Genomic DNA, 18,867 nt, shown 5'->3' on the forward strand with positions numbered 1-18,867 from the left:
GTAGATATATGCCTGACGCCTGATAGAACATCTTAAGGGTAGAAGTATTTATTTGGCTCCTGGTTTTATTGGTTTCTTGACCCATGTGTTTGAACAGAATATGATAACAGTAAGAGTATATACTAAGGGATCTGTTTACTCATGGCTGAATAAAAGAAAAGAAAGGTGCTGTATAAGAAAGGCCAGAGCAACATATTATGCTCATTAACAAGTTCACAGTGGCCCACTTCCTCTAACTGGGCCCAACCTCCTGACCTCACCACATCCCAGTAATACCTTCATATTATCAATCATCAACCAATCTCTATACCGGGTTGATACCGTCATAAGCAAACTTTCAGTGGAAATTTCTTTCAAGCATACCCAGAGATGTGTTTTACTAATCCCTTAGCTGTTTCTTAATCCAATCAAGGTAAAAATTAAAACTGACCATCAATCACAATTGATGTTTTGGGCCAGCATATGATTTACCCTAAAGATTGTTCCATGTGTTGATAAAGGAGGGAAATGAGCCGGGCGGTGGTGGCGCACGCCTTTAATCCCAGCACTTGGGAGGCAGGGGCAGGCGGATTTCTGAGTTTGAGGCCAGCCTGGCCTACAGAGGGAGTTCCAGGACAGCCAGGGCTATACAAAGAAACCCTGTCTCGAAAAACCAAAAAAAAAAAAAAAGAGGAGGGAAATGTGTGTCCTATTGCTGTTGGGTGAAAAAAAGAATGTGTCCTCTTGCTGCTGGTAAAGATTTATACATGGTGTACCTGGAGGCAGAGACAGGAGAATCCCGAGACTCATTAGCCAACTAGCCTGGTGCACACAGTGAAAAATAAGAGACCCTGTGTGAAACAAGATGCAAGGTGAGGACCAATACCTGCACTTATCCTCTGATATCACACATGAGACCACATTGACGTGTGACAGAAGGAAAGCAGAAAAGAGGAAAACACTTCGTCAAAGCTCCATGGTGGCTGCTTCCAGATGGTCCTTTAGATTTTTATACAGAGACATCCATATACCTTTGCATATGTGAGAAGTCACTGAGTGTTGTTCTCAGGACATTTCTTTCTTATCCTCTGGAATTCCTGTGGTGTGAAAGTTGTCCATTTGGTAGTATTCCATAAATTTCATATTCTCTGTTCTTTTAAATCTCCCTCCTTTTCCTATCAGACTACTGCTGCGTCTGAGGTTAACCCAGAAGGCGTGGCCTCCACATCATAAACTCTTCTACTTGTGTAGTCTTTTGTGGAAGCTATTGTATTTTTATTTTTTATTTATTTTTTTATTATTATGTTATTATTTTATTTAGGGTTTTAGTTCCAAGATCTGTCTTTGTTTTTTGTTTGTTTGTTGTATAAGTTCTGTATCTTTGGTAAATTTCTCACTTGTAATATGAAGTGTTTTTCTCATTTCTTTGTATCATTCATGTGTTTTATTTTGTATGTCACTAAGTTCAAATCATTGCTTTAAATTTTTTTCAGGCATCTCTCAGCTTTTCCTCTGACATTTTTTTCAGAAGTTTTTTTTTTTTTTTCAGTAATGGCATCGTTTCCTCTGATGCCTTTCCTACATTAATGTCTACATATCTGGTGGAATGTTTACTTACTGTATTGTATGAAGTAGCTTTTGTAGGAGAAGTTTTGTTTCTATGGGATCTATCATAGGTAGATTAATCATTGGTAGGTGCATTGGGTTTAGTTATAGGCAGCTCACCAGCACATCTCTCAATTTCTTCAGCTTTAGTGTCCACAGTGTCTAGAATGCAGTAGATCCCAAAATTATCATGAGTTTTCAGTGGACATAAGCAAAGTGACATGTCCAATGACTACACATATTTGAGCCCTGTTGGCCCTAGGGCTTGTGGTTTTGTTTGTAGTGTTGGTGATACAGAATATGAAGAGAACTGTCCTTTGGTCCCTCGGTGCAAGAAGAGCAATGCTATGGTTTCTAATAACAGCTACCATAGTTCCTGGTCTATAGAAAGTGAAGACGGTCTCCAGGACCTTCAGGATAAATGCAGGAGATACCTAGGCCTCTGACATCAGCACCCACTCCTTAGAGCCATATCCCTAGAGGATAGGGTAGAATTTTCTCTCTGTCGTCTGGGATGAGTACAGGTCATTCTGAGTTCTGTGGTAATAGTAACCTTGAACTCAACATTGTAGAACCTAAACTCTACGTTCCTTAGGTCCCACACGACAATCCCCATCGGTGCTTGGTCTCATAGCACTGTTAACTGTTTTATAGAGATGAGAGTCATCACTGATGCTTTCACCAGATCCCAGGAGTTCAGCAAATGGTCTCAATTCTGTGTACTGTAGAGGAGAGGGCATGGAGCATTTGAGTTTGTGGCACTGGTCTCCATGATCCTTGAGTTATAGGATGTGGAGGAGATCTTTTCTGTTTTGTGTGGGTTAGTATAAGTGGTGATGGAGCTTGTAGCTGTGGTATCTGCCATCTGTATGGATGGAAAGATCCCTAGGAAACGTCAGTAAGAATGAGGCATGTAGCATTTGTTGATGCATCCCTAGATCTGCTAAAGATAAAAGGGACCTTCCCTTTGTTCCAATGGACAAACTTGAGTCAAGACTCTCTGTACTAAGTTTAATCTCCAGGCTGTAGACAAGGACAGAGCTTTCCCATTCCCCATTGTGTGTTCAGATGGTGCCAAGGGCTAACTGGGCCTTTGGTAGCTAATATACTATAGTTTTAGAATAGGGTTGTATCTTTCCAAGCTCTGAAAGGACATGTGTAGGTGAAGCTGGGATTTTGCATTAGGAGCTATAGTCTTGAGGTATGGAAGAAACCTTTCCTAATGCCTGCAGGTCCAGCTCACGTTGGACTTGGACATGTAGTAGAGGCATCATCCTCTTATGCTGAAACTGCAGGATGCTGAGATGGCTATCCTTAGTCCAGGGAGGTCCACTGGCTCAAGCTGCCGGTCGGTTCAGGCAAGGTGACATCAGGTAATACCATTGTAGAAGATTCCTTCTTTGGAACAGAGAAGTCCCTCCAACCAGCCAGCACCAAGACTGGACTTTAGTGTTCTATCTAAAACTGTGGAGTCTGTGCTGGACTGCTGGCCAGGTGCTGTGTGAACACTGCAGTTGCCTGTGCCAGGGCGGGTGCTCAGCAGGGAGACTGCAGAGCTTGCCTCTGTGACCACCTGCCTGTGTCAGGGAAGGTACTCAGCAGGGAGACTGCAGAGCCTGCCTCTGACCTGCCTGTGCCAGGGAAGGTACTCAGCAGGGAGACTGCAGAGTTTGCCTGCTGGGTTGCTCTGTTACCTGGGTTACCGTTCTGACTTAGTCTTATGTAGAGCTGCCCTTGTTGGTGTCCAGTTTTCCCTCCCTCTCATCAAAGTACAGATTTTCCTTTGTTCCACACCTAGCACCTCTATTTTACCATCCTGGCTACACTTTTGTCTATTTTTCTTCTAAAAATATTATATTTGTTTATTCTCAATTTGTGATTCAGAGATTAAATGAATTGTAAAATTACCTCTGAGATTCTTTTATCTTCAGTAAGAAAAATATGAAACATGAGAGCTAATTTAACTTAATTGAAAGGCAGCCTTCAGATTTGTCAGCTCCATTCCATACTATGCATTGTTATGCTATAAATTCAAGTCCATCTTCATGGTCTCTGGTTTTAGGCTTGGCTGTGATATGAATAGCCTTGTTGATCTCATTAAAATTAAAATGCCTTCACATATTTGAAAGAAGTTAGAAATACTTACAGCTAAACACATTATGGACTTTGATGCTTCTGTACCCAAATTCTCATGAACATTGTCTGGCTTGGTTTATAGTGCATTCAAATAAGTAATTACTTATTAGAAACAGCTGAGTATCCGTCCTCTGTTCTCTGTGTTCTCTGCCGAAACTTTGGAATCTTTTCACTTAATATAAGTGGTTGGCTGCCATGATAGTAGATAAGCCTTGTGTCCTCGTTAATTTCCATTGCTGTGATAAAGTCACAATCACTCATCGGGGGAGTCAGCACAAGAACTCGAGGCAGGAACCGAAGTGGGGACCATGAAGGGACTCCGCTGACTAGCATGCTCCCCATGGCTTACTCAGTCTGCAGTCTTATATAAACAAGGACCTTCAACTCAGGGGTACTACCACCCACACTGGATGAGCCCTCACACGTCTGTCATTAGTCAAGAAAATGCCCACAGACTTGCCTAGAGACCCATCTTACAGAAGAATTCTCTCAAGTGAAGTTCTTTTTCTCCAAATAGCAAAAAAACTAGCCCACAAATACTTCATCAGAAATTAGGAGTAATAATAAAACTAGCATTCTGCTGACCTCACTCAACACCTTGTTCTCGACGTGGTCGTAAGAATGAATAGGGAGAACTACAGATTTTCTTCTCAAGCATGTGCCAAAGCTTCTAATCAGAGACTATTTGGGCTATTTATTTGATACCCTTTGTTTACATACTGATGAAAAAATATTCTGAGTAGCAAGGAGCAGCTTAACAAATACATTGTTGCTAAGCTCGTCAACATACAGGGAAGACTTACTGAGAGAATTAGTGACGCCACAAGCTCAAAGCACTTCAACAGACAGGGAAGACTTACTGAGAGGACTAGTGAGGCCACAAGCTGGACTCAGGTAACAGCTGTGCCTTGGAGGCTAAGTTGGAGGTAAAACTCTAGCTCTGATTCAGCTCCTTGGCCTCAAATCACTGTCTTTGCTCTGAAGATGTATCTGAGGCTATCAGAGGAAACAGGCCATGCCCATACTGTGTAGAGTAGCAGCAGTAAGTAACCCCTTCCAGGAAGTTGGACGCTCTGCATCCAGGTTCTGCTTCTATTTGAAAATTCCTTCCAGAGACTTCTACACAAGTAAGCAAGTAGAACCCCTTTGCCCCTGTCTCAGTACTCTACCCCACCTACACTGACGCGCTCTTCGCTTACTGCCACCTCCATCTTGACTGTCCTCAGAGAAACATCTTTAACTGGGTAGAGCATGACTTGTACTTGGTTTGGTGCTAAGTTCTCACTAGTCTGTCTGTATGTGTGTGTCCTGCTTATGAGGAGGCCTGCAGTGATCCCCACTGAGTCTTTTTAAGTAAACCTCAAATAACAGAGTACTAAACAAGTTCCTCACTTTTGTCCAAGGACGGGAGCAGGAGTTTGGAAGTGTATTGCTGCCTACCAGAAATAAAGTCACAGAACACTAGAGTTAAAATAAATAATAGTGTCATTTAGTCTTCTTTCTTCAATTATTCATCATAAAACTGAGCCCAGAGGATGAAATATCCCCAAGCTGATACTGTAAATCAAAGGGAAAATTACTGTCTTTGAGGAAATTTAGCCTGCACTCAGTTTTTATAGAGCACATCTATGAAATTTTTAGCATAAAATCCTCAATCACTGAAAAGAATTCTGTCTCTCCTCTCTGTATTTCATACTCACATGCATTATCTCTCCTCTATTTAGGGGAACAAAACCTCTCCTGTGTGAAAAATGCATTATGCAGCCTCCAGAGCATAGCAGCTATCTCTGTTGAGGATGCTCTTTCTGAATCTTAGGAACTTCCAGTCCTCTAAAAAGAAGAAAGATAAACTTTAAAAGTGCTACTGGAGCAATGTAGTGTCTTAAATGTACAGGAAAAAAAATGTCTCTGTAGATGATGGGACTTTGTAGAGTGATCTTTTTAAAGTGGCTTTTCTCTTAAAGCTTGATGGTTTATGTCTCTGCCTTTTGCAAAGGGCTATCCTTTGCATGTGCACTTGAAATACTGAGCACTTTAAGTCGTCTTAGTAATGATGTGGAGAAAAATGAGAACTGGTTGAAATTTTTTACAAAACATTTCAACTCTGCTTCTAATACTACAAAATTTAAGGTTGTCTCAGCAGTTTATAACTATGTCTGCCAAAATCAATAATGTTTTGCAGTTTTTCTTTTTTAATTAGTTTTTTCTTGTGAATTTACTTACAGTTCTCTGCTGATACCTAATATGGTTCTCCAGCCATGACATCTTACAAATTTCTGTTCCTGTCTCTAGTTATATTATTAATATTTTCAATGTGATGTATTCTGTGAAACTGAGTTTCACATGTGTAAATCTGAATTTACCTTTTCTTTCCTTGCTGTCTTTTCTCCAGTCTCATGTTTAAAACTTTAGGGCCAAGATATGTTCATCGTGATGTGTTTCCGGACCTATTTTCTTCTGTCTGATTTCATATGTCTTCCTTTCTTCCTTTATTTTTGAATTCATCCTCCAAGTTTCCCTTACGTGCTATATCATCTCAACTTTCAGTAGTTTATGAGATGCAAAAGCCTTTGAGAGAGCTCCTTACTGCACTATGACACCTCTGTTGTGAGTCACATAGCAGGGTTGCTACCCCAAGGCACTGATTAGATACTGGGGAATTGAATGGGAGGGTGCATTTTGAATGAGATCCTTATCAAAATTCCTGTTTCATTCATTGTTTCATTCATATTAGCTTGAAAGTGGGAAGGGGACTAGAAAGAATATTAATGCATATATACACACACACATATATATGTATGTATGTATGTGTATATATATATATATTATATGCATTGAAGGATGAAGTGTGTGTGTGTGTGTGTGTATGTGTGCATTACACAGCATAGCTCCTAAAAGTAGAACTGATGCGGTGTTAGAAGTAGAAGCCCAGGCTTTCCCACAATGTCAAAATTCTGTGCTTACAAATAGCAAAATGTGTATCTTGTTTTCATATTTAGATGTCTGGGACTTGGTGGGAATTACTATAAATCCATGCAGGTAGCCATTTCAAAGGTCTGGATTACTACAGAGTTTTCATCAGTAATCTGCCAAATAAATTCTGATTCTGGGTAAATAAAACAATCTGATTTTTTTTTAATTCTCAGATTTACATTTTGGACTTTAACTATGTAAGCTTGCTCTGCCCTGGCTATGGTGATAAACAACTCTACTCTTAGCACTCAAAGGCTGAAGCTGGGGGTCACGAGTCCAAGGTCAGTCTGAGCAGCAGGGCAGTTGCATATTACAAAGTAGAGAAGAGGCTGAGGGGATGCCCCCAGCCATAATGTGACCAGTGTGCAGGCACGAGGATCCCTAGGATGAAGTTTAAAAGCCAGCGTGTGTCCAGCTCTGGCCAGCCAGCCTTGCATGCTCAACTGTCTCCAAACCAATGGCAGAAACTGTTTCAAAAGGCAAACTGAATGGCTCTCAAGGAATAACATCTAAGGTTGACTTCTTGCCTAAACACACATGCACATACACCTTCAAGCAAACATGAGCCCACATACACATGTACACCCACACATTCATGTGCCCAAAAGCACATACACGCAAAGCAAGAAAGGAGAAAAAAAGATAACTTTTAATTGTTGAGCATTCAAATCTAAAAGTACCAAATAAATAATTCTTTGCTCATAATTCCCATATAATGTTAAACAGTCAAAACTTTCTTGTGGGGCTAGAGAGATGGCTCAGCAGTTAAGAGCACTGACTGCTCTTCCAAAGGTCCTGAGTTCAAATCCCAGCAATCACATGGTGGCTCACAACCATCCGTAATGAGATCTGATACCCTCTTCTGGTGTGTCTGAAGACAGCTACAGTATACTTACATATAATAAGTAATATAAATAAATCTTTTTTTAAAAAAAGCCTTTCTTGTGATAAAACCTGAGTTATATGTAGTTATTCTAAGTCCCTCTGCATTTCCTGTAACAAAGGCTGTGAGCTAGAGGCTCCAGTCACCAGAGCAAAGTGCCAGCACACATGGTGCTAACGCAGTGAGGCTCATGGTATGCAGAAGCAGCTCTGTTTTCCTCTTAGGACAAAGTTTATAATAGATAATGAAACTGCTTAGGAAACTAAAAACACACGAGAATATGTAGTACATAATAATTTTACTGCTCTCTTCTTGGTGTAATTTGTCATAATTGTTTCATTTGTTTTAACTCCTAAAGTTAATCTACAGAGGCAGTTGCATATATCATATTAAAATTCTTTTTTAACATACATTCAGAGAATGCTGGAAAGTTATGCTTTGTCTGTGATTCCTCTCCTGCTCTTAACATTTGATCAGGTATGGTGGTGCATGCCTTTAGTCCCAGCACTCCGGAGGCAGAGGCAAATGGATCTCCATGAGTTCAAGGAATAGTCTATACAGAATGAGTTCTAGTACAGCTAGGGCACAGAGAAACCTTGTCATAAACAAACAAACAGTGAACTGTGCAGCAGGGAAAGCTGTCCCTCCACCAAACAGGCAACAGCGGTGGGAGAAAGCAGGCCCTGCACCTCGCTTAGGCAGTGCTGCACAGCTGACCCACGTGGCATGGGTACTGGAGTCCTGGCCCCATGTAATTTATGAGTGTGGAAGAGTTATCATGCTGAACAACTTAGATACCGCTCATGCCCAGACCCTTGAATTGGTCCACCCCAACATCTATCCCATCTATAAACTGATAGGGATCCTGAAGGGGCTGGTCCTTTAGAACCAAAGCTGCAGATTCTCTGTGGCACTGGACAGGATAGCTGAGAGGAGTCCCAGTGAAGATCCAGTATTGATAGAGTAGCAAAACTACAGGCCTTGAAGGAGACCAGTGACTCATTGCAATGATCATTTGCAAGTAAAGCTGTGTGGGAAGGGGTATAGGGTAAGATGCACAGCTCCCACAACCAGATTTGGGGTTTGTTTGCTTTGTTTTGTTTTAGGGAGAGGTTGTAAGAGCAGAGGGTGGATGTGGAGAGACAGAGAGATGAGTGGGATTGGGGTCTGTGATGTGAAATTCACAAAGAATCAATAAAAAGAGTTTAAAAAAAAAACAGTGCAGTAATGTTCTTCCCTAAAAACCCCTCCCGTACACATTTGGATGGATCAGAGCTCAGGGCACTTTTTCTTCAGAGAGAATACTCCTATAAAGTACTCTTCCTTAACAGCCATGTCCTTCACTCAGATGACACTTCCATTCAAAATGCCACATTCATCACCAAGTGACTGCAGGCAGAACTAGGCCAATCAAAGTTCTTTGTTTCATCTCCAAAGATATGCATAGCTTCATATGGAGACAGTGAGAAACACCTGCCAGATTGCAGTCTCACAAAAAAGCACAGGGAGACTCTGATTTTAAAGCTCTTCAATCTTTTAATTTTAAATATTTTTTTAAGAATTATTTATTGCCACTTGGGAGGCAGAGGCAGGTGGATTTCTGAGTTCGAGGCCAGCCTGGTCTACAGAGTGAGTTCCAGGACAGCCAGGGCTACACAGAGAAACCCTGTCTCAGAAAAAAACAAAAAAAAACAAAAAAAAAACAAAAACAAAAAACAAACAAGCAAACAAAAAACAAAAAAGAATTATTTATTTATTTTTATGTATGTTAATACACTGTCACTGTCTTCAGACACACCAGAAGAGGGCATCAGATTCTGTTACAGATGGTTGTGAGCCACCATGTGGTTGCTGGGAATTGAACTCAGGACCTCTGAAAGAGCACTCAGTGCTTTTAACCACTGAGCCATCTCTCCAGCCCACAAAATATTTAAATAGATTTAATTCTTAATATTAAAAAATTAAACTCATAAAGCTTAGCTATTTCCATTTCTGTTCAAACACTAACAAGGTAAATGGAATGTGTTTTACCACTAAAGATTTTAGGACACAGAGAAACCTCAGAGATGAAAGCTGACATCAGATTCCAGTTGAGTACAGTTTTGGTTTTGTTTTCAGAATAAATTTGTCTGGTGAATGATTTATATGGTTCATGTCTTTTCCTAGAAATACTAAGTTGAAGATCCAGACTAGAATTACAGAATGAAACTCAGAAATAAGAGAACAATTAGGCTCAATTTTGATAGTGACTAAGCATATAAATACTTTCTCCCTGATTGCCTTACTGCCAATCAAGAAAATGTTCAGAGCTCTTTGTGGGTTTGTTGTTGTTTGTTTGTTTGTTGTTTTACTGGGACCAGGGCTTCATGCATATAGGGCAAACACTTTTCTATTGAGCTACATTCCCAGCTCTTGAAAGCTCTTAAATTCTCAAGTTACCTCACAGACGGTTTCAAAATCAATAGTACTGTTCAGTTAACTTTTGTTGGGTTAAATTTATCGCATTGCTTACTGTGGGGATATGGGGGTGGTAATGCTTCACTCTTCTAAATAACACCAAGAATGACTGCTAATATCCTTGGTCTCAGTTAGCCACGTACCATGTGACAGGTGAAAAGATGAGACCTAGTTTGATTGAGGTCTGTTTCGCAAGGAGCACAGTTATACAGTAATTTCCCAAATTGAGCTAGAGTCATCTTCTCCTTGGAAGATATAAACTGCCTATAGTTTGTCTCTATAAAATTACCAATATTTTTGTTTCTTGTACCTTTTCTTTTTCAGTCAAGAGAATCCATCCCTTTAAGTGACCTGAAATCAGAAGTGTCACCCCGGATTTCAGCAGAGGACCTGATCGATCTGTGTGAGCTCACAGTGACAGGCCACTTCAAAACCCCCACCAAGAAAACCAAGTCCAGTAAACCAAAGCTCCTGGTGGTTGACATCCGAAACACTGAGGAGTATCCTTGGCTGTTGTTTTGAAAGGGTGGCAGGGCCCTATTCCTGCATCTTCCTTTCCTTATACAGGGGTCTGGTGAAAGCAGAGAACATTTCTGCGATGCCTTTGAACTTGAATAGCTAAGTGATGTGTTAGAATGGCGGGTCGAGTCAGAACATACCACACTCTAGGCCCAAACAGTTCCGCGTGTAAGAGGTTTAATTGAGAGGGAGAGAGGGGGCAATATCGTGGAAAGAGAGGAGGAAGAGGGAGAGGGTGAGGGAGAGAGAGAAGGAGAGAAGGGAAGGTGGAGGAATGTCCCCTGTATATATATGTGTTCTGATGTACTGGCCACAGGTAAAGGTGGGAGGTGAGCCCAATGGATTCTGGGACTATGGCTACTGTTGCCCTGGCAACAGGTCTGAGACCCGCCCATGCATTGCCACAGGCTTTGGATGCTAACACTAAGTAACCCTGAAACTGTGTGAAAAAAACGCAAATCAAAGTTATAAAAATGTTTTCCAAACTCTACCTAGACATTGGGGGTGGGAGGAATTGTGCACACTCGTGCACGCTTTTGTGTGTGTGTGTGTGTGTGTGTGTGTGTGTGTGTGTGTGTGTGTGTGTGTGTACATTCATGGTATTAGAGGTCAAAGCAGTGTTGCAGACCAAAGCCAGAACACTGACTAACTGTGCTATAAAGCTCTCTACCACTGATCTATGTCTGATGTCTGTAACCCTCATACCTTTTAAAATATTTATTTATTTTCATTTTGTGTATATGAGCTTTTATTCAAAAGTATATAAGTAGAACTGGAGTTATAGACACTTGTGAGCTACCATGTAGGTACAGGGAACTAAATCTAGTCTACTAAAAGAGCACCCAGTGCTCTTAACTTTGGAGCCATCTCTCCAGCCCTATACTTTTTCTTAACAGAGCAATTCCTAGCCAGTCTTTCTTTTTTTAAATAAAGTATATGAAATATAAATGAAGACTTTAATAACTTTAAATTTTTACATTTATATCTTGTTCTAAGTATAAAAACAATAAATTAGGGGTATCCAACTGATGGAGTCTTATATGCCAAAATCTGCATTTCATGTGCATATTTTAGTCTCAGATTTTAAAATGAAATTCAAACCATGCTTTCCCAGAATTGCAAAAGCAGTGTGAAAAATCTTAGTTTACTTACAGTACAATTTAAGACCCCACAGTTTCAAATATAACCTCAATTTTTATATTTGTAGTTGTTGTTGCTTCATTGTGTTTTTTGAAACAGACTCTCATTATATAGCCCTGACCAGCCTGAAGCTCAGTCTATAGACCAGGCTAGCCTTGACTCACAGATACCTGCCTGCTTCTGCCTTTTGAGAGCTGGGAGGGAGTATATATATCACCACACACTCAGCCCAGAACCCAGGCTTTTTTTTTTTTCAAAATAATCCTTTTATTTTCTCTATAAGATTATAGGGCCCTGAGTTTAGAGAAAGTAAAGACCCCATGTGCCTGGGTTTTAAGGCTCTGGGTTACAGAGAGCTCCTTAGAGAGTAGGTATGTGGATTCTCAAAGGAGGAATAAATTCCATTTGACTAGCCAGAAGTTCAGATCTGGTGCTTCAAGAATTTGAAATCACTTTACTCTTTTTAACATCTTATTTTATATTTTGCCTGAGCCTTTAATTAAAATCATTGTCTCTTAAACCATCAGAAAAAGGCTGGGAATGTAGCTTAGTACACAGGCCTGAGGCTCTGAGTCAGATGAAAAGCTGAGAAATGTGGCATGGGCCTGTGTCTACAAGCTCAGCACTGAGGCTGCAGAGACAGGATGGTGCCTGAGGCTTCCTGGTCAGTCCGTCCAACCAAATCAGTGAGCCCCAGGTTCATCAAAGACCCTTCCCCAAAAATAAGGTAGAAAATGATAGAAGATACCTAACATCAACCTCTGACCTCCACAGATGCACACACACACAGAGTGTGTGTGTGTGTGTGTGTGTGTGTGTGAGAGAGAGAGAGAGAGAGAGAGAGAAAGAGAGAGAGAGAGAGGAGAGACAGAGAGAGAAAGAATGTATTGTATGACATTCTTAATTTTAAAAACTATTGTTGTTATTATTATTATTATTATTATTAAAAACATAATGCACATACATAGATACAGACAAAACACTCATACAGTATGTGAATACCACATCTCAGATAGTTTCCTTTGACTAATTTACTTACTTGAAATTCACAGCATTCATCGTATGGAAGTGGTGTTCAGTCCAGGTCTCCCAGCTCTCTGGCTGCTTTGCATTGTCACACTCCTTTATTTTCTGCAGACAGTTAGAAAGCAGAGGAGGGAGCCGGAACACTGTCCTCTGATGAGTAGGTGGGCTGCCTATATCGGAATGGTTCTTCCCAAAGTTCTTAGACTGAAGTTGGAACTGGACTTGAAATGTTCACTCTCTGTAATTGAACACTAGAGGAAAAGTGTCAATACTGCTCTGTGCCATTTGAGGGTGGGGTTGGCTCAAGGCAATGAGGCAGGAATATGAGATCACCTATCTTTCTCAAATATCCCAAAAGACTCACCTTGTGAATTACTCTCTTTTCTAGTATACCTATCTGGCCAGTTTTGGTGGTACTTCTCAGTGTTTAAGATTATTATTATTCTCATTATTTACTATTATCATTATTATTTTGAATTATGTATATTTGGTAGGCCAGGGTAACTGTACGTGAGTTCCGTTACCCACAGATATCAGAGACATTGGATCTCCTGGAACTGGAGTTGAAAGCAGTTGTGAGCTGCCCAATGTGATGCTGGGAGCCATACTCAGATCTTCTGCAAGAGCAGTATGAGCTTTTAACTGCTAGGCCATCTCTTTCCCCCTTGTGAATTATTTCAGATCCCTCTTTGGAATATTGCTTTAAAACAAAAATTTTGCTTTGGTTTTATGGAACAGGGCTGCTGTGTAGCCAAGGCTGGCACAAAACTCACGATCTTCTTCCTTCTGGACTCCCCAAGTGCTGGGATTGTAGGCATGCACCACCGTGTCTATCTCTAAGTTATTTTTAAAGTTGGTTCATTTATCATCACAACATTTCTGTTTCTTCTCTGTGCCCTCTTATTTTATTACATATTTCTTTTCTATCTCCAGATACCAAATGTTGACACCTTCATTTCATAGTGCTTTGAAAAAAATACAAGTTAAACCCTGTCCCCAGAATCACGGGGTATCCATGAGTATCGTGAATACCGTGGAGAATGGAGTGCTGTTCTAGTATACCCTTTGGTTGAGGTGTTTAAACTGTCTGTTACCTTTCAAGCTAGAAAACAGGCTTTTGAAAATAATCCACGTTGTGGATTCATCACATTATAAAACAACTGATATTTCCTCCTAACTCTTCATATTGAATCCTATTTGCAAGTAAATAAAGGCAAGGGGGATCTGTACAGTAATGAGGGATTCACAAGTTTCGTGTTTAGAATCATGTTAGAATATGAAATTTAATTTTTAGATGTAATCTTAATATCAGCTAGGAAACTATAATTCTCTGAGGTACTGGGCATAACTTTTAAAAAGATATAAAATACAGTTATTTGGTATAAATATAAAACATCAAAATATTTTATACTTAAAACAAATGAATAGGAAAGACAATAAGAGTGAAGGAGAGAAACAAGCAAAAACATCCCCAGAATCTCAGGATAAGACAGGACAGACTAGTGTGCCTGTAATATTTGTACCCTGGCTCCAGGCTTAGCATTTAGAAAGTGGCCAGGAAATATTTATAGGAGAAGAGAGCAGGGTAGCCATCCACAGCCCCACTGCATCCCCACCCTCCAGAGTTAAAACAGTTAAGCGACAGTTGGCAGTGAATGAACCCACAGCTCATCCTGTGCTCTTTGCCACCTAAGCCCCAAAGCAAGCCAGTGCTCAGAAGAAGGCAGGGCAATGAGAATGTCAAACTAAACACATTTCCTCATGTAACAGTCCTTCAGTCAGCAGGTTTTTTATTGTGTTTGTGTGCTGACCAGTATACCAGATATGAGAGCTGACAAATTCTGTGCACTTACAGCAATTGCAATTTAATTGGAAAGATAGAAAGTTGTTTTTACATAGCAATTAGAGCTGTTGTGAATTAGAGCTGTTAGACTTCCTTCTGCCTCTGCTTCCCAAGGGCTGCAGTTAAAGTGGTGCACCACCTCTAGCCTAGACTGAGCAGAGGTATAGTCAGGAAGTAAAAAGTTCCTGATGCTGCCAGAAGTCCTGGGGTAGTTAGAAGTCTACAATATGGTTTAGGATTTATTAACATGCCCTCACTTTCCCAACTAATGCCAATTCCTGAGTCCAGCATTGGAGACTACCCAGTTGGCTTAAGACATTTATGAAGGATGTAAGTGCATAGTTCAGATGCATGTCCTGCTTTAGAGTAAGGGATGCTAGGAATAAGTACATTTCAGTGAGCTAAGTTTTAATAATAGCTCCTATTTACAGCTCGCACCATCTCAAGTGTGGCACCAGCCCCAAGACGTAGAGTCTTCAGCAACTTTGGTTGATGAAGAAACCGAGCTTAAAGATGCTAAAGAATCAGAGCCTTATAATGACCTCATAATGGCCGTGTAATGTTAATTGGCAGCTGGTAGAGCCGACTTCAAGTTGTTAACTTTGTGCTGATGGCCAGGTTTCTATTAGTCCCTGCATATGCTCTTCCACATACACAAAACTGACATGAGCCGGTTAACACATACCAACGAATGTATTCACTCAGAAGCTACCCCATTCCTGCTTACTCTACTGCTGTCCTCAGCACCCATGTGTACATGGCATCGTCATCAGCACCCATGCGTACATGGCCTCATCCTCAGCACCCATGCGTACACATGGCCTAGTCATCAGCACCCATACATACACATGGCCTCGTCCTCAGCACCCATACATACACATGGCCTCGTCCTCAGCACCCATACGTACACATGGCCTCGTCCTCAGCACCCATGCGTACACATGGCCTCGTCCTCAGCACCCATGCGTACACATGGCCTCGTCCTCAGCACCCGTGCATACACATGGCCTCGTCCTCAGCACCCGTGCATACACATGGCCTCGTCCTCAGCACCCGTGCGTACACATGGCCTCGTCCTCAGCACCCGTGCGTACACATGGCTTCGTCCTCAGCACCCATACGTACACATGGCCTTATCCCCAGCACCCATATGTACACATGGCCTAGTCATCAGCACCCATACATACGTGGCATCGTCATCAGCACCCATGCGTACACATGGCCTAGTCATCATGGCCTAGTCATTAGCACCCATGCGTACACATGGCCTCATCCTCAGCACCCATGCGTACACATGGCCTCATCCTCAGCACCCATGCGTACGCATGGCCTTGTCCTCAGCACCCATGCGTACACATGGCCTCATCCTCAGCACCCATGCGTACACATGGCCTTGTACTCAGCACCCATGCGTACACATGGCCTAGTCATCAGCAAAAAAACTCTGCCTGCAGATGTTTTTAAACAAATACTGCCACCAAAATCAAGAAAAACTATGTTAATATTTTTAACTATTTAATAACTATTGAAATGTAATAATGTAATATTTATATGTATTTATTGGGGAAGGGTACGTGCCACAGTGTACATGTGGAAGTCAGAGGACAACTTGTAAAGCTGGTTTTCTTCTTCCACCATGTGGGTCCTGGGACTCGAACTTGGGTCATCTGCTTGGCAGCAAGCTCGTTTTACTCACTGAACCATTTCAGCAACCCTTTCAGTAGTGATGGTTTAATACTTAAAGCCATGGGCTAGAATCCGCTAACATCTCTGACCTCTTTGGTACCATGCAGTATATAAATATAACAAAAGCAAACTCTCATACACAGAAAATAAATAAATCTTATAAACAAATGTAAAGCTACTGGAATCCTTACAGAACCTGTGAAGTATTATTGTATGGTGACTCAGTTCTCATCGAGGTAAAACTTTACAGTTGATGTAGGTCTACTATCACTCTACCGGTCATAATTCGTGTACTTTTAAAATAATTCCATCTCTCCCTTACCACAAAACAGGGGAAAAAGAACATTCTGTCATTTCCTTCGCTAAAGAAAAATAATTTTGAAGTGTTGGTGTTTCTCCACTCCTTGTTACACCCCTTGCTTCTGTTCTAGAAGCAAGGTCTCCATAGTACGTGCTAGCCTCTAACTTGCTGTGTAGGGACAGACTGGCACAGAACTAAAACTGCCTCTCCCTCCCCAGTGCTGGGGCCCACCAGCTCTGCTTTCTGCCAATTAGATGAGAGGCTAACATAAGTCTTATGTCTCCATTTGTGTTTTAGGGATAATGAATTTCTAAAATTGCATTTTAATCTCATATTTCTAACCTATGTAAAATAATTGAGACGCTTTTTTTGTGAAAAGAGGGTGGAACTCTTAATCTTAAGCAAATGAACTTTGTGCCTGTAAATTTAAGGAACTGCCCTTGCAGACCGCTTAGGACTGCTTCCTGGGAATTCTAGGAGGCTGCAGTCATTTAGCTATTGTCCGTTTTGGTTACAAGTAAAGAAGAGTGCATTATCAAACCAGCATGAAGTGCCCTTTGAGTGTGCCTGAGGATAGCAAAGCCAAGCAGTAGAGTGCAAAGAAAGCTGAAGGCTACAGCCAGACTGCCTGGCAGTAAACTGGGCAGTAAAACACCCCACGTGTAGAAATACCTCCTAAAGCCCTGCCAGCACTGCCAGAGGCAACAGAGAAGGGAACAGCAACACTTTTGCTGAAATCATATTTTCCTTCTGTTTCTATAAGAAGCTTGAAATGCTTCTAGGTAAAGATTTCTTCAATGTATCATGGAAATTGTAGAGAAAGGCAATAGAAAATATTTCTTGTGTAGTGCAGTAAACTGTATGAGTAATGTTAATGGCTTCAAAGGTAATACCAGGCCCAAATGTTGTTTGGTAGCTATAAATATTTGGAGTTTCAAATTTCCTGGAGTTCACGTTAAAGGTGGCCTTAGTCATGCAAATGTGGGTCCAACTGATGTTATATGTAAACAGGAAGACTTTGAAGGAATGTTAATCTCATTTGCTTCACATAAAGGCTGAGTTTTACAGCTTTATTTCTAGAGCTCTTGGGAAAGAAAGGGGAAAGAAGAAGGAAGGGAAAGATGGACCAAAAAGGGAGGAAAGGAAAACTAGGCAATCCAACTGCAGGCTTACACTTTCTTAAAATCAACCCCACTGCTTACATTACTACACCATCTTCCTTCTTAGTGAACTCTAGTACTGTGCTTTCTGCTATGGCCTTAAGAATGTGTTGTTGAGGTTATCATCAAAGTGCTGTGGAGATAATATCTGTGGTCAGAGGAAGCTGGCTCCTAAGGAGACTATGTTCATCCCATGTGTGTTTGTATCTGGTCTATACAAGTTCAGCATTCTGTCCTTTGGCATCTCATGTCTGAGTGGGTCTTTGGTACTGTGGGCTGTACAGTAGACAGTGTTGAAGGATATGTCTACTAGGATGAATAGTTGATAGAGTTACATTAGCAGTTGATACCACTTGATGTTTTAGCCCTAGATCCAAACCAGTTGGTCCTGTTTAAAGACATTAGGACTGAAGTAGGACTGAAGGAAACATATTCCAACATAATAAAGGTTATGTATGACAGACTCATGACCAATATCATCCTAAGTGAATAAAACCATTAATAAGCCCTATTAAAATCAGGAATGGGAGAAGACTGTGAACTATTATCCCCACTGCTCATCAATAATGTGATTAAAGCATTAGCTGGAGCAGTAAGGCAAGAGAAGGGATACAAATGGGAAAGTATTAAATCAAATTATTTTCAATTGAAGATTATATTATCTTATACCCTTTGTTCCCAAAATTTGACTAGAAAAATTGTAGAAATTATCAATAATTTCAGCCAAGTGTTAGGATACGTAATTGACTTACAAAATTTACCAGTCTTAATACATATGTGTAACAAGCATGCTGAGAAAGAGATCATAGACACGCTCCCCTTCCCAGTTTCTCAAATAAAATGTTTAGAATATATATAACAAAAGAGGTTAAAAAAAAACAAAAACAAAAACCTCTACAGTAAAAACTTTAAATGTGTGAAGAAAGAGATTAAGAAACATATTAGAATGTGAAGACTTCCCAAGCATATAGCTTGGTAGAATTAACATTGTGGAAAAAGACCTTGCAGGCTGGGCAGTGGTGGTGCATACCTTTAATCCCAGTACTTGGGTGGCCAAAACAGGCAGATTTCTGAGTTCAAGGCCAGCCTGGTCTACAGAGTGAGTTCCAGAACAACCAGAGCTATACAGAGAAACCCTTTCTCAAAAAAACCAGAAAAA

At 40.8% G+C, this 18,867-nt stretch overlaps 1 protein-coding gene across 2 annotated transcripts in view; it reads left to right on the plus strand.

Moving 5' to 3' along the window:
• Tbck (TBC1 domain containing kinase) overlaps nt 1-18,867 on the plus strand; it is a 153,758-nt gene that overhangs the window by 114,313 nt on the left and 20,578 nt on the right. For both annotated transcript variants that reach the window (XM_031375551.1, XM_031375552.1), the window contains exon 24: nt 10,358-10,533. In XM_031375551.1, the coding sequence (XP_031231411.1) occupies nt 10,358-10,533 (176 nt within the window). The remainder of the gene's footprint in view (nt 1-10,357; nt 10,534-18,867) is intronic.

Source organism: Mastomys coucha, unplaced genomic scaffold (assembly GCF_008632895.1).
Source record: "Mastomys coucha isolate ucsf_1 unplaced genomic scaffold, UCSF_Mcou_1 pScaffold16, whole genome shotgun sequence".
NCBI lineage: Eukaryota > Metazoa > Chordata > Mammalia > Rodentia > Muridae > Mastomys > Mastomys coucha.